This window comes from Schistocerca gregaria, chromosome 2 (genome assembly GCF_023897955.1).
Source record: "Schistocerca gregaria isolate iqSchGreg1 chromosome 2, iqSchGreg1.2, whole genome shotgun sequence".
NCBI lineage: Eukaryota > Metazoa > Arthropoda > Insecta > Orthoptera > Acrididae > Schistocerca > Schistocerca gregaria.
The window spans coordinates 873,399,211-873,426,146 of NC_064921.1; the positions used below are offsets into that span (position 1 = coordinate 873,399,211).

General features: G+C 41.2%; 1 protein-coding gene across 1 annotated transcript in view; it reads right to left on the reverse strand.

Moving 5' to 3' along the window:
• Positions 1-13,569: 13,569 nt before the first annotated feature.
• The window catches only part of LOC126335272 (uncharacterized), an 83,394-nt gene continuing 70,027 nt past the window's right edge, over positions 13,570-26,936 (reverse strand). The window contains exon 6 of the mRNA XM_049998330.1: positions 13,570-17,371. Coding sequence (XP_049854287.1) covers positions 16,444-17,371 — 928 coding nt within the window. The 3' untranslated portion in view covers positions 13,570-16,443. The remainder of the gene's footprint in view (positions 17,372-26,936) is intronic.

Genomic DNA, 26,936 nt, shown 5'->3' on the forward strand with positions numbered 1-26,936 from the left:
AGACAGACCTGTAGGCAAACTTTTGTACACTATAATTTTATGACAGTATATTCACTGTACATATATCGAAGCATAATGGCGGTAAGGTCAAGCGATAAACACCTCCTGAATAAAGATGTACACAAACACTGTACAAGAGGAAATGAAAATTACTACATGATAAACAGAAATCTAAAACTGTCCATGACTGCCCCTGAAGAAGCAGGCAAAAGGTTCTTTAATAAACTCCTCAAAATCATTAAAAAAGAAACAGACCTAAAATGTTTTAAAAATCATTTGAAACTATATCTCACAGAGAAATGTATATACAGTTTGAGTGAATACTAAGATGGTGTTTAAATATGTCATTACTGAAATGTACCTTTAAAATTATCATTTCTGTATGTTGTTTGGATTGTGTGTATGTATAATGTGAAACATGTAATACCTGTATGCTTGTAGACTATTTCTGTTTAATTATTGTTTCATTTATATATAATGAAATCAAGTTTGATGTTAATAGCCTATTGTATGACACACCCAATACTCTCAGCTGGATTTTCAGCTGGAGTCCATGGGCAAAGAATAAATAAATAAATAAATCAAATTCAATAAATGTAAGTTCACTCTCACTAGCCCAGTATTCACTTAAACAGAAGATATCAAACTTATTTTCTAATCCAAAGTCATTGACAATAAATTCTTTATCCCTTACTCCTTCAATGTTAAGATAACAGATTATAAAATCAAACCTGTCTTTCTTTACAGATGCACTATTTTGCTGAGAGGCTATTAAATCTCTGGCACCATTTATCTGATGGGCTTCTTCCCCTTGCTGCCTTCTACGAAAAAATCATTTAGACGTAATGGAGGTACAGTTTTCCGTTTGCCCTCTACACTTGATACTGCTTCTACTCTTGGAGGTCTCTTCACTTCTTCTTGTTCATGGCATGATCTAAGTGGCTGGGTTCCCACTGTAGATAGTTCAAATGTTGCTGCAGACTGGACAGCTGGATCACCTGTTGGTACACTTGTTGCTGAATATGCTGTCACTTTTGCTGTTTCTGTAATCTTAGTTCCTGAATGAGGTATTCTACCTGTTGTAACTGTAGTTACAGCTTCTTCTCTCCCAGCACATTCTTTTGTAATCAAGGTTATAAGTGTAAAATTACTACCTGTGATGCAGTTGTGTAGCTGTTTTGCGTCCTAGTGTCATATGCGAATTTTTCTTCTTCTTCACGTTTTTAAGCGGTTCTGGGACTTCCTTATCAATTTAGTAGAAATTTGTCTGTAGTACTTGATGTTATGTACATATAGAGTGCACTCTCTCTTTTTCTCTCTCTCTCTCTTTCTCAGGAGTGAGTTATCAATGTTAATAATTTACAAATTACACACGAAACAAGAAATATGAATAAATATTCAGAACACGTTATCATCTGGTAAAATAAACTACGGGTCAAGTCAGTACTCGCCTGTGGGACAGAGAGTCAAAGATAATTGTTCACTCGTCACTATATCGACCAAGTCATTAATGCATCTCCCCATATCCATAGTGTAGAACTACTACATTGGTGAACCAAAACTAATACAACAACCAAGCCAGACGGAAATTCGTATACTTTGTTCTACTACCACTATCAATGCAGCCATTTTGTGTTATTTATTTATGCCATAGACATAAACTGTTCCCCGTGATGACACGATACAGATTCTGCCCCAATATGTGTGCGATTAGTGCAGTTAGTGCTTTAATAATGGAACAGTGATTCATGTGTGCAAACGATACAGGACCAAGCACTCACAACTATCACATCATACCAATGATTACCATTGTGTGACTTATTGTTATTAGACTTAGCACAAGATCCAACATTGCACAAGTTGTTTCTGGGACTTGATTCTCGATGTTCAAACATTCCGACCGATTCTGAGCCAGTTGCAGCAACTGGACTGTGAAATTCTGCCTAACCCTCTGCCATGCTGGATAATGTATGACACCAGTGTTATCACATACCAGATGCCATTATGTGTTCTACATCTGTGCCATGAGTGCTCCAGGACACTTCTACAATCATTCCACTTTACACGTTTCATGGACGATCACAACTGGACACCTTGCCTACACTCTGAAGTCTTTCCTAAACAACCCAAACTCCCTCCATTCCGCCCTGAGCAATCAGCCTCATGGGTCGCATTGGCGGATTGCATCTTTGCATCACTGGGAATACTGGACAACAGTTCCAAATCTGTCATATTGAACTGCCACCTGGTTGAACATGCCAAGATCATTAGCGAGTCACCTGACACCTCCTGTGTGTGAAAAATACATTACAGCAAAATCTGCCTTATGACAACAGCTGGCACGTTCCTGAACAACAGTTGGTGACAGGTCATATATGATGAACAGATGGGAGATAAAACACCATCACAGTTGTGGTGCCAGGTGAGAACTTTGCTAGAGACCAATCTCATGCTGGTCAATATGATCTGGACAGTCAAACTTCCTCAGCAATTGGCACTGATTCTGCACAAAGCGGAGTTGCTTGATCAAAAATTTGCCCTAGCAGACAGATTGTTTACTGTCCTACAAGATCGTCACTGCGTAAACTTCAAAGACACCATACCATCACAGAACATAGAGTGCCACAACACACAATACATTCTGAGCCACTCTGAATGGAGCCAGGAATAGGTGACAGTGATGTCACTGCCATGACTCTGACTGCGGCCCAGCTGTACACAGCTGTGCTGGTACTGTACACAAATTGGTGATACCACATACAACTGCCGGCTTCCCCGCTCATTCCCAACCACCAAGCACAGGCTGAAGTAGGCACATTACCCCGCACGCAAATGACAAGCCACCTTCACATGTACCAAGCCAGACACAAATCCTCAACAATGAATAAGCTATTACATGGCCAACTATATGCCCTCAGTTACAACTGATTCAGATACTTTCTCATGGACATTGGTTCCGGTGATGTAACAGTCCCTAACGAGATGTTCAGAAAGTTTAAAGAGACATCTTTGATTCAACTCTGAGCAGCCAATGACTATCATATTTGTACATAGAATGTTTGACCATGTGTTATGACTCAGCAAAAATCTCCACTGCCCTTGGACCTTCCTCACTACTGACGTAAACCTACTGATGTTAGGTGTTCGACTTTCTTTGACATTCTCATACACCGTATAATACGACACCTCACGCCTGGGTCTTTCGCTCTGGTATCCCCTTCACTGGTGCACACCCTCTTGGAGTCCACTGGTCCATCTCCTTCAACAATGAAAGCTCAGCTATCACTGAAGAATGTGCGACAGTCATTGATGTGATTGTGATGACACATCAGCAGTACCTCGACACTTATCAACAACCAGAGATTCTTAACATAGATAATGAAAACCTACACCTCCATAACATTTCACAAGAACTCTCACACAGACTTGAGCATGCAACACGCTTGCAGACACCCACTTACATGCTGTACCACCGCCAGGCAGACGCGCCACCAATGAGCTGAACTCAACATTGCAAAAACAGGTTAGTCTATCGCCTTTGGCCTCATCTCCCCGTCCAGTGACCTTACGTTCCACTCTCTCTGTGATGTGCACAAGTGCTTGCCAATGAGCTATTCACGACGGCACAATATATCTCATTCTTACTACCCCTGGCCTGCCCGTGTGCCACAAGGAACGTCGCTTAGCTCCGGCTCTGCTGCGAGCAGCTGAGATGACGATCAATGACCTCCTTCAGTCTGGGGTTGTTCACCCCTCTGACAGTCATTGTGCATCACCCATATAACTCATTCCATAAAAATACAGCTCTCTCCAACTTTGTGGCTACTTATAGTGCTCAGTTCTCAAGCTATATATGATAGTTACCCAATCCCCAACATTCAGGATTTTACGTATTCCTTTGTTGGTGCGACAATCTTCACTGTGACAGACTGCAAAATGGCATGCCTGCAAATACAGATGAACCCAGAGAACATTACTGAGACAGTGATCATTACCCCTTTCAGCCTGTTCGAATTCCTGTTCATGCCTTATGGTCTGAAAAATGCTGCCCAAACTTGGCAGAGATACATAGACTCTTGAATTAGACTGTTGTTATACATATCTTGACCTAGTTCTCGCTGCCCTCGGACACATGTTGTTGTTGTTGTTGTGGTCTTCAGTCCTGAGACTGGTTTGATGCAGCTCTCCATGCTAATCTATCCTGTGAAAGCTCCTTCATCTCCCAGTACATCCTTCTGAATCTGCTTAGTGTATTCATCTCTTGGTCTCCCTCTACGATTTTTACCCTCCAATGCTAAATTTGTGATCCCTTCGTGCCTCAGGACATGTCCTACCAGCCGATCCCTTCTTCTAGTCAAGTTGTGCCACAAACTTCTCCTCTCCCCAATCCTATTCAATATCTCCTCATTAGTTAAGTGATCTATCCAGCTAATCTTCAACATTCTTCTGTAACACCACATTTCAAAAGCTTCTATTCTCTTCTTGTCCAAACTATTTATTGTCCATGTTTCACTTCCCTACATGGCTACACTCCATACAAATACTTTCAGAAACGACTTCCTGACACTTAAATCTATGAGGTTATCATAAATGAAGAAAAATCACGACATTCTTGCTGGACCAAACACACATGGCAAGAAGTAATTGGTATGTACATCAAAAGTGTAAATTGCATTCGAGCGTGCAATATTGCACCTCCATCCCCTCCCAGATACACCACTCATGGTCAGGAAAGACACAAGCACTATGGCTAATAGTGCAGTTCTTCAGTTAACTTCTTTGTTTTTTCTTGAAAAAACTTACAACCTCACATCGAAGTGGTCTGCCTCTGGCTGTGAATTCTTAGCCATGTGTGCAGTAGTACTATACTTCTGGAAGGGTATCGAAGGCAGACAGGTAGTGGCAGATATGGACCTGGCAGATGTGATACACAACCTGTCCAAGGCTGTCACACCTCATGCTTCTGTTTCTTGTGATTGTGGTTCATCTATCAACATACAACCAATGTCTGACATTTCTGCAGGGCTGATAATATTGCAGACTTAATAAATGACTAGTAGTGGTACTGGGCACCCTCTGCCATGCTCCGTACCGTAGCTTGCGGAATATCTATGCAGATTTTTGCAGTCTACCTTTCATGCATTAAAATAATTTCCTTCCACATGGACTATAATGCCCTCGCTCATAACCAAGCGCTTGACCCATCAATTGTATACTTCATCAATAACAGTTCATCAAAGTTAAGTGTTGAGTAGCATACTATGGTAGCCACCAAAGTCCATTTACTGTGCAACATCTGACAAAATTGGGTGCGACCCATGGATTTCAGTTCTCTGCAGCCAAGACTCGAGTTATGCACTTCTGCACGCGTCGGACGGTCCACCCTCATCCGGAACTTTATCTCGATGGTCACCTCCTTGAAGTGGTGGACACTAACTGCTTCTTAGGACTCGTCTTTGATGCCCGGCTCACATGGGTTCCTCATTTTACTCAGCTGAAGCAAAAGTGCTGGCGGCACCTCAACGCCCTCCGCTGCCTGAGCCACACGTCTTGGGGTGCAGATCGCTGCACGCTGTTGCGACTGTACAGAGCCCTTGGGCAGTCCAGGCCTGATTATGGGAGCCTGGCCTATGGGTCTGCATCACCCTCAGTGTTGACGTTGTTGGACCCCATACACCACTGTGGGGTTCGGCTTGCAACTGGTGCTTTCCGTACGAGCCCCGTGGATAGTCTGCTGGTGGAGGAAGGGGTTCCCCTGCTGCGGATTCGCCGCCACCGACTGCTCGCCGACTATGCTGTCCACGTGCATTGCTCACCGGGCCATCCCAATCATCGCCTGCTTTTCCCTGCCGGGGTCCTCCCTCTGCCCGACCGGCGACCTAGGTCTGGGCTTTCCATTGCTGTCCACTTCCAGTCCCTGCTGTCGGAACTGGGGTCGTTCCCTCTTCTGCCACCCTTCCGGGTCCGTGCACCCACTCCTCCCTGGTGTATGCCCCGGCCGTCCGTCCGCCTGGACTTGGCACGGGAACCCAAGGACTCGGTTCCGCATGTGGCCCTCCGTCGCCATTTTCTTGCGCTCCTCGTCTCATTTTCAGGCTGTGGGCCTGTCTACACTGATGGTTCCCTGGTGGATGGTCGTACTGCCTATGCTTTTGCTCACGCTGCCCATGTTGAACAGCGTTCTTTGCCGGCTGGCTGCAGTATTTTTACTGCAGAGCTGGTGGCCATATTGCGCGCTCTTGAGCATATGCGTTCCTGCTCAGGTACGTCCATCGTCATCTGCAGTGACTCCCTGAGCAGCATCCAGGCTATCGACCGCTGCTATACCTCTTCTTCTCTGGTATCCTTTATTCAGGAGTCTGTTTTTGCCATTACCCGCTCTGGTCGTTCAGTGGTCTTTGTTTGGACGCCAGGTCACGTTGGCATCCCGGGGAACGAACGTGTCGACAGGCTGTCCAAAGGGGCGATCGACGCCCCCACTTTGGAGATTGGCCTCCTGGCTCGTGATCTGCAGCTGGCGTTGCGCCGTAAGGTGCTTGGGATGTGGCATGACGAGTGGCGTAGCCTGACTTCACCGAATAAGCTGCGGGCTGTTAAGGAGACGACCGATGTGTGGCAGTCCTCCCCGCGGGCTTCTCGCAGGGACTCTGTCATCCTATGTCGGCTCCGCATCGGACATACCTACCTGACGCACGGACATCTTTTGCGTCAGGAGGATCCCCCCGTGTCAGTGCAGGTCCCGGTTGACAGTCGCCCCATTTTGTTGGAGTGTCCCCGACTGCGCACCCTCCGGCAGTCTTTTAATCTCCCGGGCACGTTGCCTTTGGTTTTAAGCGACGATGCCTCCATGGCTGACGACGTTTTAAATTTTATCCGTGGTAGTCCTTTTTATGGTTCCATTTAGGGGGGTCCTGCCCCTTTCCCTTTCTGTGTCTCTTGTCCTCAAGTCTCTCATTGGTTGCAGATTTTAGTGTATTCGGATGGTTGACTTTTTCCCTTTTTTTGTTCTCATGGTCAGTCAACCAGTCTCCGGCCCTCTTCTTTTCTTCCGTTTCTTTCTGTCCGATGTTCGTCTGTACTCTTCTCATCTCTAGCGTTCGCTGCCACATTGGTGTTCTTTCAGTGACTGGGGAGAGGGGCGTCTCCTCCCCCCTTGGGGTTTTACCTGCTCCGTAAATTTTCGTCTCGCCTGTTTTTGGAATGGGGGACTGATGACCTTAGCTGTTTAGTCCACCTTAAACATCCCAACAACCACCACCACCACCTCTTCCCAGCATCCATGCACTGCACGCTATTTGAGCTAATTCACAACCTGGTCCACCTGGGTGTACGACCCATGATGACTAAACAATTTGTGTGGCCTAGTATCAAATGGGACTGTCCTGCCTGGACACTGACCTGCCTGACATGCTAATGCAGGGAGGTTGAGTGTCATGCTCACCCAGCCCTTGGTCACTTCAAGATACCATTTGCACGATTGTGGTATGTACATTTGGATGCAGTCAGACCCCTTCCCGCACTGGAAGGTTTCAGATATGACGACAGGAAAATAATGACAACACTGATATGCAGTTGTGTGACATAAACAAAAGCAGGCACACGTGTTTCTGCACCTGAAAGCTAACGTCTATTCAAATTTCGCACCAGTCACATAAGAGTGGTGCTAGTAGCACCACTATGTGGATGCAAATCAAGTTTGCTTCAAATACACCCTATGACGGTCATGAGCATTAACTACCTTTGAGACTGGATGTGGTGAGTTGATGTCAGTCAAGAACGCCTTTAGGCAACAAAGATGCCATTGTCAACACCTCATTGAGTTTGAATGAGGTCATGTAATAGGACTACGAGAAGCTGGATGTTCCTTCTGTAACTCTGTGGAAAGGCTTGGCAGCAATATAGCCACTGTTCATGATCGCTGGCAGTGGTGGTGACAAGAGTGTATCGCCGCAAGAAGACTTACTTATCAGTGCACGTAATTTTCAACATTTGTATGTAGTGCCACATCTCAAATGATAAGTTCTCTTCTGTTCTGGTAATCCAAGAGTCCATGTTTCACTACCATACAATGCTCTAGACGCCCACGTGGCATTACCGAGAGGGAAGACCATCATGTTCAGCGTGGCTCTGGTGCATCGTACTCCATCTGCAGCAGCAATATGAGCTGTAATTGGCACCACAGTGACAAAACTAACTGTTACAAATTGGTTACTTCAACGAGATCTCCAAGCCATAAGTGCTGTAGCATGCATTTCACTGACTCCAAACCACCGCCATTTGTGACTTCAGTGACGTCAAGTAAGAGCTCGCTGTAGGGCAGGGTAGAAGTCTTGTCTTTCACAATGAAAGCTGATGCTGTCACGGTGCCAGTGATGGCCGAGTGTTGGTTTGAAGGAGTCTAGTTGAGGACCTGCAGCCAACTTGACTGTGTACTAGACACACTGGACCTACACCTGGAGTTAGGTCTGCAATGCTACTGCCATTCATGAACAGAATCCCAGGGGGTGTTTCCTAGCAGGATAATGCTTGCCCATACCGCTGTTGTAACCCAACATGCTCTATAAAGTGTCAACATGTTGCCTTGGCCTGCTCAGTTCAAATGGCTCTGAGCACTATGGGACTTAACATCTATGGTCATCAGTCCCTTAGAACTTAGAACTACTTAAACCTAACTAACCTAAGGACATCACGCAACACCCAGTCATCACGAGGCAGAGAAAATCCCTGACCCTGCCCGGAACCGAACCCAAGCTGGCCTGCTCAGTCACCAGATCTGTCTCCAATCAAGCACTTATGGGACATCATTGGACAAGAACTCCACTGTCAACCGCAGCCAGCATTCATCATCCCCCCAAGTGCAATAGTCACGGAACTCCATCCCAAAAAATGGTATCCGTCACCTGTAAAGCACAGTATCTTCACATTTGCATGGTTGCATTCAACGTTCTGACAGTTACGCCAGCATTTGACATTTGTATGAGATACAAACTATGGGCCTCATTGTCTGGTGGGAAAAATTAGGGTAATTGGCATAGCAGAACCAAAACTTGAATAGCACGTCATCAATAAAGTGCTGCCTTGTTTGAGCAGCCTTCTTAAGTCTTTACAACATAAACAAAGTCAAACAAGCCCAAAGGCATGATAATAGCCATTTCATGAATATCGCCAGGATTCATAGTGGTTTGCAGGTATTGCAGTCAATGACACGAAACACAGAGGCATTCGTCAAAAAGTCTGTGAAATCGGGGTTATTCAGAACTAGGTGCTTGTCCAGAACAATGCACGTATTGAGAGCTCTGTAATCACCATACAACCTGACCGATCCATCTTTCTTTGGGAACCGATTTGATGAGTGAAGCCCAGGAACTTTCAGAAGGTCGGCAGTAGTAGTCTACAAGGTCTTTGACACACCAAGGGACTGGACATAGTGATGATCTTATGAACCATTATGTTTTTAATGGCAAAAGCACAAACTAGCCTTGCAGGGAAGAGCACAAAGACGTGCCAGTCAGAGACCAGCAATATGTAGGGGTCTCAAGAATCTCTCTATATTCTTCATAATACTGTATAATGTAAACAAATGGAAAAAAAAATCTACTCACAAAGTGGCAGCAGGAAAGATTCTTTCTTTCACATCTTGTCCAGTACATCTCTGAACCAGGGTTCTGGGTAACTTATAAACTGTACCCCTTGTCCTAAACCTCTCCAGTCCCTTTCCTTCCCCTTCAGCTTTTCTGCTGTAAGAAGGAGCCACTGGCTCTGGAAACTTGTGAAAGTTAAATCTTTTTGTATGTGTGTGTTCCACAGACACTACTTGGTGAGTAGATTGTTTTTGCTGTCCATTTACATTATATTATCTGCATTCTTCATGTAACACTGTTCCTGAAACTTTGTAGAGTAGGCTTTTGCTGGACAGCTAGCATCCCTAGTCAATCATCTGCCAATTTAGAATTTTCACCATTTCTTTCATGCTCTCCTGTAAGTCAGACAAATGCATCCAAAAATATGGTGCTGCAAATCTATTTCATCTGTTTTACAATAAACAGAACTTTGGTGGCAGTGAAAATGTTCATGAAATTGTTTCAACACTTATAAAACTTAACCAATATTTGAATATTAACACTACAACATATCACAAATCGTGTCATTGCAAGCGGACTGAGATTTTAAAAAAAGATTATATCACACACAAAAGCAATAGATTAATTGTTATGTTAACTTTTATTAATTCTCAGATTGCCATGGTATTAGGAAAGCAAACAATTGCCTCCAGGACACTGAAGTTAGTTTTGTCATCTTGTTAAATAAATTTCGCTTTTATAAATTTAATTTTTTCACTGTTTGGGCCCATTGATTGACTAAAATGGTCTATTCCTTTCCACGGAGGGTGTCTATTGCTAGTGCCCAATTTCAACTGTTCACTTAATTTCATTTACTCATTTTCATTTTCTTGCAGGTACAGCATTAGCAGACCACATGTACGAATATCAATAGCTCCAATGACAAAACAGTACTAAGCAAAGAAGAGAAAGCAGAAAGGTGGAAGGAATATATAAGGACCCATACAGTGTAAACAAACTTGTGGATAATATTGTATAATGCGAATAAGTAGGTGAACATGGGACAGGAGAAAGCCTTTGAGTATAACTTGACAGAGCGCTGAAAGGCTTAAATGGAGTAGATACTTTCCTTCAGAATTAATGAGATCCTGAGAAAGCCAGCCATGACAGCACAATTCCACATGGTGTGCACGATATATGAGACAGGGGAATTGCCCCCAGACTTCAGGAAAATATTTGATAATTCCAATTCCAAAGAAGGCAGGTGCTGACTGGTGTGAATACTATCAAACTCTCAGTTTTGCCCATAATGGTTGCAAAATATTGACACAAATGATTTACAGAAGAATGGAAAAACTGGTCGAAGCCAAACTCAGGGAAGGTCAATTTGGATTCTGTAGAACTTTAAGAACACGACACAATATTGACCCTAATTTTTATTTTAGAAGTTAGCTTGAAGAAATGCAAACCTATGTTGTATAATTGGAGAAAGCTTTTGACAATGTTGACTGAACTACACTGTCTGAAATTCTGAAGGTAGTAGGGAAAAAATAGAATGAGCAGAAAGCCATTTGCAACTAGTACAGAAACCAGACTGCAGCTGTAAGAGTCAAAGGACATGACAGGGAAGCAGTAGATGAGAAGCAAGTAAGAAAGAGTTGTAGTCTAGCCCTCATATTATTCAACTTGGACACTGATCAAGCAGCAAAGGTAACAAATGAGAAATTTGATAAGGGAATTAAAGTTCATAGAGAAGAAATAAAAACTTTGAGGTTTTCCATTGACATTTTAATTCGATCATAAACAATAAAGTGCTTGGAAAAGCAGTTGGCCAGAAAGGATAGTGTCTCAAAAAGAGATTATATGATCTCAATTCCATTAAATCCATATTTATTATATTCAATACACGGAAGCAGTGGAAAACGGGTGTTAGAGACATCAACAAAAGTAAGACAAGGGTAATGGAGTATAGTCAAATCAGTTGATGCCCAGGGACTTAGTTTAGGAAATGGGACACTAAAAGTAGTAGACAAGTTTTGCTATTTGGGTAGCAAAATAACTGATGATGGTCATGGCAGGGGGGACATGAAAAACAGACTGGCTGCATCACAAAAAGCATTTCTGAAGAAGAGGACTCTATTAACATTGAATTTAACTTTAGATGTTACAAAGTTGTTTCTGAAGACACTGCCTGGAGTGCAGCCTTGTGCAAAAGCGAAACGTGAATGATAAGCAGTTCAGACAAGAAGAGAATAGAACCTTTTCAGATGTGTGCTATAGCAGAACTTTTATTACATGGATAGATAAGTAACTAATGAGTTGATACTGAATCTAACTAGAGAAAAACAATTATGGTACAACTTGACTGAAAGTAGCGGTCAGTTGATAGGACACATTGTGAGGCATAAAGGAACTGTCAATTTGGTAGTGGAAGTAAGTGTGGGAGGTAAAAATTGTACAGTGAGACCTAAGTATGAATACAGTAATCAGGTTCAAATGGGTGTAAGATGCAGTAGTTATTCTCAGATGAAAGAGCTTGCACAGAATAGACTAACATGGAGAACTGTGTCACACCCATCTTCGGACTTAAGATGGAGACGTCTACAGCAATGGCATATCATCGTATGACACGATGTTGTGAATTACGGGGAAAATTTGCATCCCAAAAACTACACCGAAAAGCGTAATGGCTGGTTTGCCTACTTCACTGTGAATCTGGGCATATCTGTGCACACTGTAACATGTTTCCTTTAAAGTGACAGAAGAGTCAAAATTGGTCATTACTGCAAAATAAAACTTTTCATCCACCAGACACATTTTGACACCTGTGTGTTACTTTCTCTAGCTCTCTCATTATTTCTTAGTTAGTGTCATTTATGCCTTAAATTCATAGAATGTAATTTTTGGTAATTTGTTGTTGGTAGCAAACGGTGTTTTTATCATCATAATGCATCTTCCATGAGTAATGTGCAAGACGTGTTCATCAATACATTTTCATTAATACATACTAAAAAAAAACTTTAGTTCACACATTCCAGGTGAGTTATTTTGCTACTGTTGTGTTCTACACAACTGTGTACAAATGCTGACAGTTTAATGACGCAGCAGAATAATTTCGAATGAATACTTTGCAGCACCACCTTCCTGAACTTTAATGTCTAAGACCAAGAATTGAGAGTGATGTGAAAACTGATAGCTCTGATATATGCCCTGTGTTGGAAACTAAATTGTTAGACTTGTGGATCCAAATTTATCTTAAGTGGCAGATACATCCCATTAAATTACAACTTGGACAAAATATGTTACATTAATGCTTAATATAGCATAAGCTCAGAGACTGTTCACACTGGTTTTATAGTATAATGTGTGTCCTGATTACTCTTTCCAACTAGCTCAGACACTGTTACCACTTAGAAAGGAGCAATTACAGCAATGATCAGTACAAAGCCAACCGACACATTTACACCCTCTATTCCAAAATCAGTTCTTGCCAGTTGATCACAGATTGAGAAAATAGTTTGTTGGAAGTAACACCAATAAACTGAATGCCCATGGCAACAAATATTCTGTTATGAAAATTTCCCTTTGGAACAAAGAATTCACATACTTCACAACCCATGCCATCTGGATCTCACCCCCCCCCCTCCCCCTTCCCCTTCCCTCAGCTTCACAGACTGGAGTTATCCTCACAACACATCCTTTGTTCCCATAATCCTTCTGGACTCATTCTCCATTAGCCTTCTGGACTCATTCTCTTTTAGTTCTCTGGCACAGGTCGACCTCCACAAGACAGACCTATACGGTGCCAGAGGACCCTAACTCCGCTTATTCTGCACCCACAATGTCTTCCACATAGCCTCCACTTCCTCTGTTTTGTCGTCCCCTTATAATGCACTACTCCATGTTATCACACTGCTCCCCACCTCCTTTCTCCCCTCAACACAACCTCTTACCCCTGCCAATGGCTGAACTGTAGTGTCTGTCACAAAACCGAAATAATAATTCAAAGTTATTTGCATACACATTTATTAGAAAAGAGATTATATAATGTTCAAAAAGTGCCTATACATAACTAGAAAAAGAGATCATCAAATATACATCTAAAAAGTCATTACACTTAAGCTATTGGAAGCTTATGTTGCTATTTATCCATTGATAATAATTTAGTATTTCTTGAGCACTGTTGGTGAAACCACTGCAGAACCTCCTATGCTGTTAAGTGTGGTTCAAACAAGTCATTTTGTTTAAACACTGATAAGTGCACAATTTGTTCTTTTACAAAAAACTTTAAAAAACAACTGAACAACATCAGTACAAGTTTATACAAATATTATGGAAAGAAAACCAGAAACACTATGACAGCATTATATATTGGATAACAAAAAGAGTCAACAAGAGTTCCTGATTTTAACAGATAAAGTAAATTTTAATTACCATCTATTGAGGAATAAAAGTTTTCCTACTCTTAGCTGAAATTAAGTGTGATGAAATAATTGTGACAACTTATATTTTTATACCAGACTAACATTCTCAACATAGAAGAGGTGGGAAACATGCAAGAAATGAAAATCTTAAATCAGTCTGTGAGGCATGCACAATTAATGCAATTCAGCCCACTGCCTGGCAGAAGCAAGTATTCTGGTTTAAGTCCCAGTCCAGCAAACAATTTCAACTTGTCACAAATATTTCAAATTCACTTCCATCTACTGACTCCTTTGACACTACAAATTGACAATTTCCATGCCAGAAATTCCCAGAAGGTAATAAAAAATTACAAGCCAATCATTCATAAGCAGATGAATGAAGGGTGATGCTTAGGCACAATAAAAAAATCATAGAATTGCACTACAAAGTAAAGTAGCTCTCAACCTGAAAGTTGGTCTGAATGTGGCAGTGCTTTAGAAAGGTTCTACTGTAGTGGTATGTCCCTACTGTAGTGGTATGTCCTTGCCTTCCTCTGATCTTGGAGCTGACTGACCTAGACAGAAAGAGAGGGACCTACAGATTAAAGTAGACTCTAAATCACAATTTTCATATAATAAATCATTTCCAGGTGAAAGAAGTGATAGCTGGTAGGAAAAAAATATCCTATGACCAACCAAGGACTGGATCCAGGACCTTTGGATTCAGTCTGACTACTGTGTCACACTGAGGTGACCCTTTAGGTGTGCCTGCATGCTACCCAAGATTCATCTGCAAGACAATTGTAGTCATCTTCAACTTTTCTTCAGTACTACATAATTGTAAAGGTGGTTCGATGAGCCCTCTGCCAGGCACTTAAATGTGATTTGCAGAGTATCCATGTAGATGTAATACTCATTATTTTCAATGGGCAAGTAAACATTGTTCTTCCCATCTACAAATCTCTAGTTCTTTAGAGAAATAAAGGCAAAAGAACACTAATACACTACTGATCATGATAAAAAAACTGTTCAAATTACAACGGAAGACAACTTCTCACATTAAATAAATACAGGCATTTTAAGAGACTCTCAAAAATATACTTCACATACTAAAAATTTTCTGTTTTAGTTATTTCCTGTAAATAATCATTTCACATATGAAAAGTTTACAGAATTCAATAAATGGAAGCTTTACATACTTGGTGATTTTTGTTATATGGACATTAGGCCACAATCTAAGGCATACCTCGGTGCATAATGTTTTGTGAAAGCCTGCAAGGTATGGTCAATGGAAGCTTTAGACAAAGCTGCACAAACTGCTGAATGAGTCTCAGTGGACCTATGTTACTCATTAAAAAGTTAACTTACATGATTCAACTTTCTCATGCTCGTGGATTCACTTGCAAGGAAAATGAGAGAAAAGACAAAACTAAAACTGAAGGCAACAGTTGTATTATAACTGTTATTTTGTAAAAGAGACAATTGTGGAAGAATAATGTAAATACTTTGTTTCTCATCATCATCATCATCATCATCATCATCATCATCATCATCCAATTTTTAAAAACTGGCTACACACTCATGATGATTTCTCCCATTTTTTTCCATTTTATAGGAAAAAAAACGTTCTTAGATTTTTTCAAAAAGCTGTATCTGAGCTATTTTAAAATATCTCAACTTATCTCAGTTTCATATCCTAATAGTGGCACTAGGAAACTCATATCACTTCGACACACACACATATAGTAATCAAATGTTCAAAAAATTAATAAATACACACACTTTGGCAGTATAAAATCTCATGATAAGCATATCATACATTTTGTCCTCAATTTCTGTAAACAGTGTAATCTAGAAAGTGACAAAATGTAATTGTTTATTGAGACAGACGAAATCAATATGAACTAGTGACAGTAAAACACACAATACACATTCAAAAGCTTAATTGGAAAGCAAGCATTATCTTTTGTGTTGTAAGACTATATAATTAAACCTATGACTATGTAACAGTGATAAAACTCTTATATAAGAATAATCATAAATTAAAAAAAATAACAACCATTACAAAAATTTGTACACATGACAAATGACCACAAATCTCTGAATAAAATAACTGGTAACAACAGAAACTAAGGGCTCTGTACCAGCCACATTTAAGTGCAATACACTTACTTGTGGACACGATCATTATTAGCCATTAAAGGCCATCCTAAATGCCCTATTTATATTTTACGTTTTTACGCATCTGCAGAATTTGTATGTATTATACACATAAAAAGACTGCATTTAGCAAGGTTTTACAAATTATTTACATAAGGCAAGTAAGAAAACCTGACACAAAAATCAGTTACAGGAAAAATAAATATATGCCTTTTAAGAACTTATAATATGCCCTTAAAAAGTCATCCATTACTGCTGATGACAGATAAATGACAAAAATAGCTGAATGTATGGAAAGTACAGTCAAAGCACACAGGTACCTAAACAACAACAGGTAATGACAGCTTGACAGACTTCCTAGGGCACGTAGAACTTTTGCGGCTTCCTCTGCGACGTCTTCTGTTTCCCTTTCCACGGATTTCAGTGTCATCACTGTCTGTACTAATATCTCTGAGAATGCCAGTTCCATCACTGTCATCACTCTCGGACCAAACCTTAGTGTGTGCCTTGAGATGAGCCACCAGGGTAGCATTGCGCGAGAATCGCTGCCCACAGACGCAACAACTATACCGTTCAGAATCCCCAGCTGATGTACCTGCTTTGAATCGTATCTCACCACCAGTTTCTGTCTCACTGCTATTGCTTTCTCCCCCTTCATCACACATGTGGCTATATGCAGTCTCCCGAGTCACAAACATACGCTCACAAGCTTCACAAGTGTAGATATCACACGCAGCTGGAATACGTGTGACAATAATGCCTGGCCGCTCTTCCATTGTCTTATTCTCTTCTAATGGTTCACTTGTCAGTTCTGACGATTTATGGAATTCTTTACTGCTTCTGTTTACATTTCCATTATCGGAATCCCGATTTTCTCGAGAATTACAAATATTATTACGAACATCTTCGCTTGCATCAGAAGCTCCATCTGTGAGGCGATTCTTTGGAATAGTAATTTTTAAAACATTTTTAGGAGCTAGTACTCTTCTTTCTCCCTCATCTGTCTTGCTTGCATAATTAGTATCTTTTTCTTGTGATATAAAAAATGATCCTCCATGTTTTCGGTTTATCTTCGACAGTTTTGTAGCCGCACTGCCAGACATGTCAGCCTGCTGAGCACCAGGTCTTCGCCGTCGACAGCCAGATGGGCATCCTTCTCTGCTAGCACTGGTCCTTCTTGAGCCAATGCTGACCTGTAGGGATTTCTTCTGCTGCTCTTCCATCTGCTTCCTCACATGTGCAATGCCCCTGTACAGAGAGACGTATTTATAAGAATGCACTCACACAACTTGAATTCAGTGTTTCATTTTATCACATGAAACAATTACTGAGATTCAATGTCATATCAAAATGTAAACCTTTTTTTAATTTATGGTTATCATGCCACTGAAGTACTAGTAACCTCAAATAAAACTTTCCCTTAGCTTACAATAAAAGAATGCAATTTTTTTTCCTTTCACTACTGGGATGGATACTGAAGCAATTTTCATAATGACCTTATTGTTTTATGCAGTGACTCTGCATTTATTTCTCTATGCGAAGTGTGGGTCAAATTCTGTTCAGAAATAGAATTATTTCTCCTTGAAAATTGTTACACATTATTATTTTAAGTACGGATCATTTTTAATTTTGCAGATGTTGCTTAGCTCTTTCATTACGACATTTACTGTTTAATTTGCAAGAGCTTTTCAGTTCTGAAGTGACTGTATCACAACTGTTAGCTGATGTGATGGGCTGAATCTATATCTTTGTCAGTTTCCTTCATGTGATACCAGTGTAACTAGCTCTTTTTCTTGAAGAGACTTCTCTCAGTTGAGATTGTCTCCCCTGGTACACAATAAGTTTGGAGTCATCCAACTGCTCATTCTTACCAGACTTCAGTTCATAAGTAAACAGGCTGGACAGAGGCTTCCACTGTTCCAATAATCAAAATAAACATTTGCTCAACGGAAGCAATGGGTGCAAACATTTTTCAAAAATTTCTCACTTCTTGACATTATACAGGGTGAGTCACTAACTATTGCCACCAAGAATAACTCCGAAAGTATGATAGGAGCTGAAAAGCTTGTGGGACAAAAGTTGCATGGAAGAACTGGGGCCATAATATGACATTGGATTTTTATTGCTGGGTGGGGTCGCATCAGAGATATGAAGGTCAATTTTTTTTTTTTTTTAAATTGGATGCTATAGTTTGGTACTTATTTTCTGATAGCGGCTATCGAGACGAATCCAATGATGTTTAACAATAAGGTCTTTGAAGGTCAACAAAGACCACAAAGGTGGCATGAACATCCATTTACAGAAGATGTTCGAAGTGATGACCACTGGTATCAATGCAGTGCTGCAATCTTCTTATCATGGATTGAGTGGTATTCCTTATCACATCGACACTTGTCGAAGCTCATGCTCTGACAGTTCTCTCTCGCATATCTTCAGGCGTAGTTGGAACACCTATATATACAATGTCTTTTACGAATCCCCAAAAGGAAAAAATCCAAAGGCGTAAAGTCTGGTGAACGAGCCAGCTACGACACATCTCCTCCGCGTCCAACCCAACAAATTGAGGATTGTCTCTGCAACTCATTTCTAGCCATCAGCGAAAAATGTGCTGGACACCTATTGTGTTGATACCACATTTTGTTCCTTGTTCCTAAAGCTATTTCTTCCAATAACAGACCTAATGTTTCTTGCAGGAATGTGGTGTACTTCTCACCATTAATATTTCCTTCGATGAAATAGGGGCCTATAATTCTGTCATCCAGAATCCCACACCATACATTCACAGACCACGGTTTTTAGTGTGCAACTTACTGTAGTTAATGTTAATTTTCAGTTGCCCAATAATGCAGGTTACGCAAATTAACATTTCCTTGGTTCGTGAATATAGCCTCGTCGGTAGTTAAAATCAAATAAATAAACGTGTCATACCTCTGAATCTGAAGTTGAGACCATCGGCAGAATTCAATGCGACACATACAATCTTCGTGGAGACTGATATGGTAAGGATGATATTTATGGCTATGCAGAACACTAATAACACTACTCTGGCTGATGCCAGATTCCCTAGCCATTTGACGTGAACTAACACAAGTATTCAAACCACAGTGGCAAGAGTACCAATTTCCGTTTCCTCATTAGTAACTTTCCTTTGCCAGATATGTTTCTGCTACATTAAAGATCCATTATTCTCAATTTATCATACACATATTCAAATGTATGAGTGGATGTGTAGGGTGAGTACATTGAGGATATCTTTCAGCGTATAAGTCTCCAGCGCTCACTGAATTTTGTTGGCATTCTCTGTAAATGAGAAGCATATCAACTTGTTCTTTGAAGGAATACATCATTCACATTTGCTTATTTCAATGATACTAGTCTTACCATTCCTATTAGTGTTGTACTGCAAAACCATCGAATGGTGTTTACATGTCAGTGGCATGTTACATGGATACACCATATTCAGCGAATATTTACTATTTGCATGATATACGAGAGAGAATTGCCAGAGCACGTGCTTTGATAAGTGCCGAAGTGAAAAGAAATACCACTCAATCCATGATAAGAAAACTGCAGCACTGCACTGATACCAATGGTCACCACTTCAAACACCTTCTGTAAATGGACAATCATGCCACCCTTTTGACCTTCAAAGACTTTACTGTTACACATCACTGGATTTGTCTCGATAGCCGCTATCAGAAAAGAAGTAAAAACTAAGTTGACCTTTATATCTCTGACGCAACCCCACCTAGCAACAAAAAACCCATGTCATAATATGGTCCCAACTATCCCATGCAACATTTGTTCCACAAACTTTTCAGCTACTATCATACTTTCGGAGTTATTCTAAGTGGCAATATTTAGTGACACCCTGTATAATTTCCGAAATTCTTGCAGTTTCTCCTTTCTCTTTGTACTCCTTCGCAGGAAACAGTTTATGACCACTAAATAATCATCAATTTGGAATGGCAGACTTGTAGCTCCCTATTTTGTAGTCAAATTTGACAGATGTCAAGGACATCGAACAACAAAGGCATTATGATGTTTAAAGCTTTCCCAGCGTACTGATTGTTCCATAAAAACATGGGAGAACTGCCGGATAACAGTAACTTCCTGCCACAATATTTCGGCGCAGAGTCTTCTGGCCATCCTCAGGTGAGTGCCACTGTAGTAGTACTGGCGAGTACGCGCTGAGCTCCGCTATTTATAGCCTTCTGAGGTGACATGGCGCATGCGCTGCTCAGCGTGCGCGTTCATAACGGCTCCATGCTCTGCGCCTCACGCCCTCCACTGTGAAAGCCTGGTGTATTGGCATCAGGTCGATTTCCATCTTTATGCAGATAACTACTTCGACTACGAAGTTTCTCTATAACAGGATTCCAAACAGAGTTCAGCTGATAACCGCTAACTCAATTGATGAGAGTCTCATTGCCAGACAATCTTAGTTCCACAGATTCATTGATAATCGAGCTCCAAAAGTTTGATGTATGGGCCAAAATTTTTGTGTTGTTGTAATTCATGGAATGGTCTGTGGAAGTACAATGTTCGGTGATTGCGGACTTGGTGGGTTGGAGAAGGCAAGTATGCCGTTGGTGTTCCACAATGCGTTCCTGCACAGTTCGTGTTGTTTGCCCTATATATGACTTGCCGCATTCACACGGAATTTTGTAAACACCTGGTTTACGCAGTCCCAGATCGTCTTTAACGGATCCCACCAGTGATGAAATTTTGGAAGGAGGGCGAAAGATGACTCTCACTTGATACTTTCTCAATGTTCTGCCTATCTGTGAAGAAATATTCCCAATAAATGGTAGATAAACAGTCAACCTGAAAGCCTCTTCTTCTTCCTTGTTCCGTCATTTGTAGGTCTTCATCACTCTGTTCACTTGCCTAGGTGAAAAGCCATTCTTCAAAAATACTTTTTGCAGGTGTTCCAGTTCCGCTTGAAGACTGTCGGCGTCAGAGATAGTATGGCCACGGTGGACCAAGGTTTTGAGAATGCCCATTGTTTGTGCTTGATGGTGGCAACTAGTAGCTTGTAGATACAGGTCTGTATGAGTGGGCTTTCTGTACACCGAGTGACCAAGTGTGCCGTCACTCTTCCGTCGCACCAAGACGTATAAAAATGGCAGACAACCATCTCTCTCTATCTCCATGGTAAACTTTATGTTCTCATGTATGGAGTTCATGTGATTTAAAAATTCTTGGAGACGGTCCAGACCATGAGGCCACACTATAAAAGTGTTGTCAATGTACCGCCAAAATACTGTTGTTGCCAAAATTGAGCATTTCATAAATACCACTGCTGCAAACAACATCAAACGTAAAGCAAGCATGGCTTTGGTGAGAGAAAGGATTCGTTTTACTCGGCGTGAATTGGATTCTGTATCAAAGGACATGTTCCACATACATTTGGAATTGGCAGCAAGACTATCTTCTCTGTCATGGGACTGGGTGGATGGTGTGACATGGGCTAAAGCAAACTGGAGCCATGATAAAGCTGTGACGAGGCAAACTGCCAAGATTGAGAGACTTTCTAAACAGATGCAGCAGGAAGTTCCAACTCGACGATCTGTTGTTAATTTGACAGAGAAAACTTTAGATGACGCGACTGTGTCTGTGCTAGCAAAAGGATTGAATTTTGCTCCCACACCTGTTGCACCGCCACTAGTGGATTTCATCAGTGCCATCAAAGAAGCTGTATGCCGTCTTGATACAGATGAAGTGGAGGAAGTTCGTCGAGAGTCTTGCCGTGTATTCACCAGGGGTGCACCAATGAAGAATAACATCTCGCCCATGGAGAGTATAGCCCTCCATAACTTACGAGCAGATGAGGATACAAAAATCTGACAAAGGAAACGCTACTGTCCTCATACCAAGGGATGAATATATTAATAAGATCAATGTTTTATTATGTGTTTCAACGTATCGCAAAATCGATAAGGATCCCGCGAGCTGAGTAGTGCGAAAAAACAGCAGAACTTTCATCAAATATTTCTCTACCGAAGGAGGTCATCAAGAGACTGAAACCAAACAGTTCAGTTCCACCTAGGCTATATGGACTGCCCCAGATCCACAAGGAAAATGTGCCATTACGTCCAATTGTGAGTAACATTGGAGCAGCCACCTACGACCTAGCAAAATTCTTGGCAACTTTGCTCAAACCAATGATAGGCAAGTGTGCACATCACACAAAGAATTCTGGTGATTTGATCAGTCGGCTTCAGTCACTACAACTGCAAAGTAGTGATTTATTGGTCAGATTTGATGTGGTTTCACTGTTCACAATGGTGCCTCTGGTGGAGTCACTACACCTCATTGGCAATATGTTTGGTGCAGACATTACAGCGTTGTTTGAGCGCACACTCTCCTCTACATATTTTATATTTAACAACGAATTTTACGAGCAATCTGATGGTGTCGCCATGGGGAGTCCTTTGTCTCCCCTGGTAGCCAATCGTTTTATGGAGGATTTTGAGGAGAAAGCACTCGACACTGCCACTTTTAACCAACAGTATTTTGGCGGTACGTTGACGACACTTTTATAGTGTGGCCTCATGGTCTGGACCGTCTCCAAGAATTTTTAAATCACATGAACTCCATACATGAAAACATAAAGTTTACCATGGAGATAGAGAGAGATGGTTGTCTGCCATTTTTATACGTCTTGGTGCGACGGAAGAGTGATGGCACACTTGGTCACTCGGTGTACAGAAAGCCCACTCATACAGACCTGTATCTACAAGCTACTAGTTGCCACCATCAAGCACAAACAATGGGCATTCTCAAAACCTTGGTCCACCGTGGCCATACTATCTCTAACGCCGACAGTCTTCAAGCGGAACTGGAACACCTGCAAAAAGTATTTTTGAAGAATGGCTTTTCACCTAGGCAAGTGAACAGAGTGATGAAGACCTACAAATGACGGAACAAGGAAGAAGAAGAGGCTTTCAGGTCGACTGTTTATCTACCATTTATTGGGAATATTTCTTCACAGATAGGCAGAACATTGAGAAAGTATCAAGTGAGAGTCATCTTTCGCCCTCCTTCCAAAATTTCATCACTGGTGGGATCCATTAAAGACGATCTGGGACTGCGTAAACCAGGTGTTTACAAAATTCCGTGTGAATGCGGCAAGTCATATATAGGGCAAACAACACGAACTGTGCAGGAACGCATTGTGGAACACCAACGGCATACTTGCCTTCTCCAACCCACCAAGTCCGCAATCACCCAACATTGTACTTCCACAGACCATTCCATGAATTACAACAACACAAAAATTTTGGCCCATACATCAAACTTTTGGAGCTCGATTATCAATGAATCTGTGGAACTAAGATTGTCTGGCAATGAGACTCTCATCAATCGAGTTAGCGGTTATCAGCTGAACTCTGTTTGGAATCCTGTTATAGAGAAACTTCGTAGTCGAAGTAGTTATCTGCATAAAGATGGAAATCGACCTGATGCCAATACACCAGGCTTTCACAGTGGAAGGCGCGAGGCGCAGAGCATGGAGCCGTTATGAACGCGCACGCTGAGCTGCGCATGCGCCATGTCACCTCAGAAGGCTATAAATAGTGGAGCTCAGCGCGTACTCGCCAGTACTACTACAGTGGCACTCACCTGAGGATGGCCAGAAGACTCTGCACTGAAATATCATGGCAGGAAGTTACTGATATCCGGAAGTTCTCCCATGTTTTTATGGAACAACAAAGGCATTATGTATATAATTTTTCAACATGCCTTCAACTCCATTCCTCATTCCAACCATTACAGGTGCATTATTATAACTGGCTTGAGTGGCATATTAGTATAAACTGGATTATATGCATTTTAAAAACCTTACAATATGCACAAAAAATGCTTAAAATGCCTGAAGAGTGCCGAAATATGCAAGATCAAATAATAAAAAAAAAGATGGTAGCTACTGTGTGCATTATAAGAGTCAAACCTGTGCATATCAATTACAAGGAAGAGCATCGGTCACGTGAAAAATCAGTACATTTAGAATGCTGATATCATTTTCTGAATACTTTCTTGTAGAGGTTAGGAAGAGGGCCTCTCTGGGATTTTTTCTAAAAATTTGCAAAATGAGGATGTACACCATGTTTCAAGAATTGTTCCTTCTTTGCTATTGTTGCCGGTAACAAGCGGATGTGATGCAAGTGAGTCGCAGCAAAACAATTGATATGCACAGGACCAACTTCGAGATATATCGCACACAGAGGGGTATGCTAAAAACTCTATTTAAAAGACAAGATACAAGCATGAATTTTTTTGAACAGCATTAACTTTTAATTAATACTATTGGACCAAAGCATAATTTACAATTTATTTTACAGTTTTCTGCTGCTGTAAACAAAAATGACCAAGTACTGTTCCAAATGTCCGGTAGTAAGACTGTATCTTCAATCAGTCAAAATATTTTTATGAACAGAAAAGAACCATTCTACATCAACATAGGTAACTGGGCAGTATTTGAATTTGGGTGCAATGTTGGTACTTATTGTTTCTGGTAAAACTTCACCCGTCCCATTCATAAAACTATCAATATGGCACTAGGGGTTGAAGCCTGGGTTATTGTTTAAAATGTTTTCAAACTTCTTTAAGTTTTATTGGGAATACCTCTGGCTATGAGAAGTGCACTAGACTAATTTTATTCATTAACCAAATAGATTCATTCAACGCCAAATCTTGAGTTTCAGGCTTTTGAATATTTGCAGGCATATGGAAAAAAAGAGTGCTAATCACAGCAATGTCTTTTTTAATACTGGCACCATTAAAAGCTTCCTTGCACTGGCAAACTGCCAAAGCCTCTGCACTATTGAAGTTGTATACTACCCCTCTAATGGCCTTGAAATGTTCATTGTAAAACAACACAGCTTTGACCCATGTAACCCAACGAATTACAACAGGGAAGTAAAGGCACATTTGGTAGTTTTTCTTTGTATGTCTTGAAGCAAGCAGGAACCTTTAGAAACACTTTCTTTGTGGATGAAATCAGTTTATTTACATTCACAAATATGGAACGTACTTCTTCAGCAAGGCGATGTGCTCAAGTTCAAAGCATGTCACATGAATCAAATTGGGATAAAATATTCAGAGGGCTTTTCCTGCTTTGATCATATGGGGAGCAGCATGTGAAATAAACACAAACACCCTTTCATCTGCAAAAGATGCCGGAAATATTTTTCCAGTACTCTCATTCAGAAATCTGGCAATCGTATAATGATTCACGTTTTCAAGTTCTTTGGAGGCTTCTAAATAGAAAGAAGAAAGCTCTTCTTTTAAAGCACCAACAATTAAATTTGCAGTGTAATTCATTTGTTCATTCATTCATTTCTGTGTCCGGTCAGGATTTCCAGAAGGTAGCAGCTCCGATGGCCTTGTTGCTTCACTCGATCAGGTCCTGTGTTGTGCAGGATTGTTCAAGTTGAGGACAAATTAGCAGGTGGGCCGGGTCTTGTGTTGTTCCGCACTTGCAGGAGGTATCTCGATCAGCTGGAAGAATGCCCCATTTTCGCATGTTGGTCTTGCAAAGAGGAACACCCACCCTAAGATGACTGAGCGATCTCCAAATACGGTAGGGCAAGTCATTTCCTGGAGCTAGCTCTTCCTTTACAGGTGTATCAGGTGGTAGCTTGCACATCCAGGTGGTGATGTGGTTAGACTACGGCACTCCCTCTAGTGGTTGAGTCCTGGCGATGAAGCTCTTTCTCAACTTCAGTTGACGGACTACAGCCTGATAGTCATGCCGTGTAGTGACCACAAGTGTCTGCAGTTTTGCCAACTGAAATCCAGATAATGCTGTCCTTGAGTTCATTGTGTATTTCTTCCAAAACATTTACATTCATTGTCAGTATGTAATTTTTATGCAATGTTGATTCCTCTGGTATGAATATTTCTTGTAGTGAATGCTTCACATAGATCCATTTTACACTGACTTTTTTGTTTACCTTTGGACAAATTCCTGCTACTGCGACTTGCTATTGTCAGAAGTTGTCATCAGAAGTTGTTGTCATGGTCCTTTCTTCTGCAATTCTGCGATATGAAGTCTTGTCTTGACATGCTCGTCTATTTGAAACTTGTAATAGTTCCAGGATGGTCAGCTAGCCACACAATATGTTACACACTACATATCATAAACATGTTCAACTGTGTACAAGTAAATAGAAAGCTAAACAGAAACAATGGATGTGTGGCTAAAAGCTTGCATAGTTTAATTTAACTGTTGTCTATGCATACAGTATGACAGCAAAGGCAATTAACGGGGGTACAGGTGCAGGAGCATTGACGCTGTCTGCTTGTTCCTGTTCCTCTTCTGTAATGATTTCGCTAGGCACTGGCCTCTCGGTTAGCAATTGATTGCATTGCTTGCAGTTCTAGGTCGAGGTCAATCTGAGTGACATCCAAACTATATCGAGTTGGAGACCACCCATCTAAATTTTTAAAATATTGTAAACATACAGTGAAAATACCATTAGCTTTTTGTTAAAATATTCAATAAACGGTGAAAAGGAGCCAAATATGCAACATGCCAATGCATATAATCCGGTCTATGTATTACCCTACTTCAGAATGCTAACGAGTGTTCCTACATCAAGACCAGTGGAATACCCTTTTGAGTTACTAGTATTAATAAGCTGCTTTCAATTTTTGGGTAGTCTTATGACAAATGGTAACAAATACATGATATAGCTCAGTTGGTAGAGCACTTGCCCGCAAAAGGCAAAGGTCCCGAGTTCGAGTCTTGGTCTGGTACACAGTTTTAATCTGCCAGGAAGTTTCATATCAGCGCACACTCCGCTGC